The sequence below is a fragment of the Paramormyrops kingsleyae genome, chromosome 5 (genome assembly GCF_048594095.1).
Source record: "Paramormyrops kingsleyae isolate MSU_618 chromosome 5, PKINGS_0.4, whole genome shotgun sequence".
Classification (NCBI taxonomy): Eukaryota; Metazoa; Chordata; class Actinopteri; order Osteoglossiformes; family Mormyridae; genus Paramormyrops; species Paramormyrops kingsleyae.
In genome coordinates, this window is record NC_132801.1 from 29,466,651 (window position 1) to 29,472,063 (window position 5,413).

The 5,413-nt window shown below is 38.8% G+C and overlaps 1 protein-coding gene across 1 annotated transcript; it reads left to right on the plus strand.

Annotated features, from left to right (window-relative positions):
* The first annotated feature begins 220 nt into the window (after positions 1-220).
* LOC111837002 (homeobox protein unc-4 homolog) lies at positions 221-5,005 on the plus strand. Its single transcript, XM_023798731.2, has 3 exons — positions 221-878; positions 1,543-1,718; positions 3,590-5,005. Exons 1-3 carry the CDS (start codon positions 620-622, stop codon positions 4,652-4,654), a joined length of 1,500 nt encoding a protein of 499 aa, XP_023654499.1. The 5' UTR covers positions 221-619; the 3' UTR covers positions 4,655-5,005.
* The last annotated feature ends 408 nt before the right edge of the window (positions 5,006-5,413 follow it).

Genomic DNA, 5,413 nt, shown 5'->3' on the forward strand with positions numbered 1-5,413 from the left:
TGTACTTTTAAATTCAATGTGACAGCTCGGGAAGGGTAGGTGATGAATTCCCTATTATTGGATCAGTCTTCTTGACGCCCAGTGTCTCTCTGTAATTGGAAAACATCACTTTAAAGGTTCAGCGCGTAAAGCATTTCTTCTGAAATATCTGCACAACATGCTGTTGACTGATTTGGGGGGAAATCTATTATTGTTTTTAGAACGAGTGAGATGTAAATCTGTGCTCTGTCTATTTTGTGTTTAACTGGATATCAATCACGCCGCTAGTTCTCAACAAAAAAAAAAGAAAAGAAAACGTCTAGTTGTGATGTAGCTCTTATCAAAACCCCTCTGTCCTGTTGTGACAGCTCTGATATTGTTTATTGAGGTGGATGTCAGGTATAATTAGCAATCGATATGGAAAACGCTTTCAAACCGCGTCTCTTACGTCATAGCCGATTAACGTTTCTTATTGGTCCCAAATTCCCAAAGCCTGGGCTAATTATTGGAAGGTTGATGTTGATAAAGTAAAGCTCATCCTCCACTCCACAGCATGTCTCCTCCTCGCTGCCCACTCTTACTGCATGCTTTCTAAATTCCCACAACCAGCCTCCAGCCTTTGGCTTCTTTTGCCCGGGAGATGATGGACAGCAGGATACTAGAGCACCCTCATGCCCAGTTTGGAGGCTCTCTTAGTGGGATGGTGGGATTTCCCTACCATTTAAGCCACCATCATGTATACGAATTAGCCGGGCACCAACTCCAGTCTGCGGCTGCTGTTCCTTTCTCTATAGACGGATTACTGAATGGTTCATGCACTGCTTCCGTGGTCAATTCGAACCCTCTACTGTCTTCTGGTTGCGGCATGAATGGAGATAACCAGCAGTACAAACTCACAGGTAAGGGAGTAAAAACGGAACGTGTTTTTATTTTATTTCAACGAACGGGGATTCAGTTGTCGACTTACTTAAAATTACAAGGAAGCTTCATCGCTTATCTTTCGGAAAACGTGCTGCAGAACCGTTGCTAACATTTCAGAGGTAAAATGAAAGCATATTTTGTGTATTTTAATTTCCGTGTGTTTCGGTGTGATCGAATAACACTCTCCCGTATTGTAAGAATGCTGAATAAAACGTCAAGTAGCCTACACGACAAGAACAAAACGATAATTTAGAAATAAAACAATTCGTTAGCATGAATTGAAGCAAGAAATAAAACTGTAAACATGAAACATACCGAGGAGAACAAGATACATATTCATGAAAAAATATAGCTTATATTTTCTCCTTTAAATGGACGCGTACAGGCGACAGGAATATGTAAGGCTCTTTACGCTGTCTCATATTAATATTATTTACATTGGTCTGGTGTGATGGCTTGGCGAAAAATTTGTATAGTTCACTTTAAAAATTCCATAAAAAGGCAAATTAACCTGCAGTTTCTGTATCTCTATACCAAAAAGCAAATTTCGAACTTTGTCTATATAAATTTAGACGAGGAAATTCAAATAATTCTACGTAGCATTAATTTCTGTGCTGACGAACTCTTTCTCCTTCACTGTAGATTCAGGAGATCCAGACAAGGATAGCCCTGGTTGTAAGAGGAGGAGAACTCGCACAAATTTCACTGGATGGCAACTGGAAGAATTAGAAAAAGCTTTTAATGAGAGCCATTATCCAGACGTGTTCATGCGGGAAGCACTTGCGCTGAGATTGGACTTGGTAGAGTCTAGAGTTCAGGTAAATAATATTTGCTATCTACTAACTCACTTGTGTGGCCAAGAAGGTCTTAAATCAATATTATAATTTTGTTAGCTATTGAATGTGCTTTTTTTGTTTTTTGTTTTAAAAAATAAAGAAAATAGTTTTACTCTATTTCTACATCCTTAATATACATGTAAATGTATATGTGCAGAATATGTCCAAATAAAACAGTTTACTCTGACACCTGATATGAACATAATTAGGTGTGCGTGATTTTGCTGCTATTAAAAATATTATATAGCAAAATAAGTGAACAGTAATATAAACAAATACTTACGTTCGTCGTAATATCTAATATAACCGATCTATAAAGCAAATGTTTACTGGTACGGGTGGTATTTAAGCATTTTGTTCCCGTTGTAATAGTCTTGGACATTTATTGTTTTTTTTACATAGTATTACGTGGGTTTTTTTGTGTGAACTTAATTAATACTAATAGTGAAATATGTTGCTACCGTTAGCATAATTAAGGATAGATTGTGTGATTATAAAATATTCCGGCCTTCTGGAAACTGGACAAAATGTACATGAGCGGCCGTAATGCCACGGTTGTTTCTTGAATGATACCTGCATTATTTCCGGGCAGATATTGTCAACAAAGGAGTATACAATTAATGCAAACAATTACAAAAATGTTTTTGTTTATTTGTTCAGAAATAGGCCTACATTCGATGATGTCAATTTTTTGCGTGTACAACAATGAGTAGTCATCATTAAGAAGGCCGTGTGGAGGTAGCACAAAGAGATGGAAGCGATGTTTAAAATAATCTTGTCCAGCTACACGTTTTAATAATTATAAGACAGCCGACATCTAGGCCTATATTTTATATTACGATATGCTATTATTTAAATATAATTTCCATACTCAAAGCAATCAAATTTTGGTTAATTGATATAATATTATGGATACTAAACAAATTAATGTTTACAGTAGTAGAACCGCGAGTACAAGTGCTCGAACGTATTATCAGTTCTAATTTAAATTTCTGTGAGCATTGCTGATTTGGTATATTGCCTTACGGATATATTCTTCCTTGGTTCATGGTTGTGTTTCAAATAAAAATAATGTGGCTACGTTGTGTGTACAAAATGTGCATCGTAACAATGTTATACAGCTCTTACGTTTGCACGGTAACTTTACACGTAATCGTGTTTAGCATAAAATAAGCACAGGCTTTTGCCAAAGGCCTTACAGTGGCGTTCGCTTGGCACCGAATCGTATGTGGTATACAGGCCTACTTGTTTACACAAGTTTAATGTGAGTCAAATACACCGTGGGAGAATTAGACTGAGTATAATAGGCAGAGTTACTTTTTGCATTGATTCAGTTCGAGTGACAATTATCGCTACCGTGTTTGTTCAGGTGGACAACATCAATTGGCAGGTGTCATATTTATCACCATAGCGTGTGTTAAGTCACGAGTTCTGATAATGCTGTTGCTTTTAGGTTACCCAAACAAAACAGAAAGATCAATATAGTTTAAAATCCTGGATGTCATAGACTAATTGTAGAATGTAGAGAGATTATTTACAGACACGACGTTCAAAATATATACGATTTTATTATATTTGTTTACAGGATTACTTTATGTCTAAAGTACGCACATTTCCCTCATGCATTTTTTTGGTTTTGATTTTTAAAATCTAATTCTGGCCGATGCCTCGGAATATATTCGAAACAGATTTTACTTTTGTGACCCAGTTCACTTGTGACTGTTTTCCTGTTACTAGCCTATGTGAAGAAGAATCACACCGGTTTATGAGGAGTCTTAACACAAAACTTAGCCATGCACCGACGGGTAGCATTCTGAATTTAATAAAAACAATTTTCATTCTTCGATGTGTAGGTGTGGTTCCAAAATCGCAGAGCTAAATGGAGGAAAAAAGAAAATACAAAGAAGGGACCGGGGAGACCGGCCCACAACTCCCACCCAACAACGTGCAGCGGAGAACCGATGGACCCCGAAGAAATCGCTCGGAGAGAACTTGAAAGAATGGAGAAGAAGAAGAGGAAGCAGGAGAGGAAGCTATTGAAGTCACAGAATAAAATTTTATCGGCAGACCTGTTCCATACACCGGGATCAGATAGTGACAGTGCCGTGTCACAAATAACGGACAGTGAGCAATCAACAAATATGATCAATCCAGACTCAGCAGGCCGAAACCAAACCGAATCAAGCTGTGACCAAACACGACAAAAATACCAGAGCCAAAGAAACACGACCCAAGACGCCGGCGGATCGGAGCAGGACTCCACCGACAGCAGCCCCAACTCCAGCTTGTATTCCAACGGCAGAGCTTCCGCCCTTCAAAAATTAAACCCTTTCAGTGTGGAGAGTCTTCTTTCGGACTCAACACCACGACGAAAACCCACTTTGGATTTCCCAGCTTTACCCTCCCCACGCCCTTTAATAGGGAAAGGGCATTTCTTACTCTATCCCATCACGCAGCCGCTTGGTTTTATTGTACCACAAACTGCTTTAAAAACAGCAGCGAGCCCCGAGACAGTTAACCCGGGACAAAGAGGCTTAAATACTGACAGCAGTCCTGCTCAGCCAAGCTTTGCAGTCTCTAATCCAGGACACATAAACAAAAGCAAGAATTATATTAGTAATAACACCAGCAGCAACAATGAGACGACAAACGGTGACCAAGCTAGCTCTCCTGGAGGAAAACTCAGCCCTCCTCAGAACGATGCGGTCCAAACAACCTTTAGCAGAACAAATTCCTCCCATTCTTCGGATTGCTACAGTGAAGCTCGACCGCTCCATACGGAATCAAACAATGTCCAGTTGGAGTCATCGCATTCAGACATAAAAGAGGGCTCGTCACAAAACCCAGCAATGTGTTCTCAGACAAGTACAAACTGTCCACCAGAAACTACAGACGGCGAAGACGTCGATATGGACTAAACGAAACAGGAAAATAAACCGCTAAAGGCTTCTCACATTCCCAAAGTTAAATACCACGTACCCTTTTAACATATCAGAATCGAATTTCAAGGTTGAAATGTTCATATTGTGACAGATTCAGGTGGAAACCGTTATGTATACTATTTGGATTATTAAAAAAAGGGTTAGCCTATTCCGATGTTAGCAGGAACTTTCTCATGTGAACTGTAAAAAGAATAAAAAACAACACATTTCTCAGACATTGTAAAAGGACAGAGTATTAAAATATTTATATATGTAACATTTTGATAAAGTTATTGTAAAATAAACTCAATGTGTGCGCCTATAATAAATAGTTTTTGGTAAATCATATCTTTCTAGTAATGTCCGATTTCGTATTTGTGTTTATTGCTTTAACAAATTTATTCATTTAAAAGCCCCCCTGAAATGAGGTTATGAGCCGGAGGCGATAGGACCCGGCCGGCTCCTGCAGAGTTTTGATATGAAAGTAATTATTTTCCCGGTGGCTGCTGCGGGGATTCGGTTTTTTTCCTCCCTTTTTCTGCCCAAAGGGTTATTATACATTACCGATTTCTAGTGATATGAAATCACATAAACTTCCTACAATAATAGAATTAGCATGAAAGGCTGGGGTGTCAAATTGAAATTGGAAAATAATAGCCCCGGCAGCTGTGAGTGTGTGTGTGCATATTGGATAGAAGATGGGAATTCGTGGGGCGGAATTTTCATGAGCTTTTCTCTTTGTCAAGGCTCTTGTAG

Coding starts and splice junctions, on each gene's coding strand:
- LOC111837002 (XM_023798731.2), top strand. CDS start 620: ATGATGGACAGCAGGATACTAGAGCACCCTCATGCCCAGTTTGGAGGC. Junction 879..1,542: donor CCAGCAGTACAAACTCACAG/GTAAGGGAGTAA, acceptor CCTTCACTGTAG/ATTCAGGAGATCCAGACAAG. Junction 1,719..3,589: donor TGGTAGAGTCTAGAGTTCAG/GTAAATAATATT, acceptor TTCGATGTGTAG/GTGTGGTTCCAAAATCGCAG.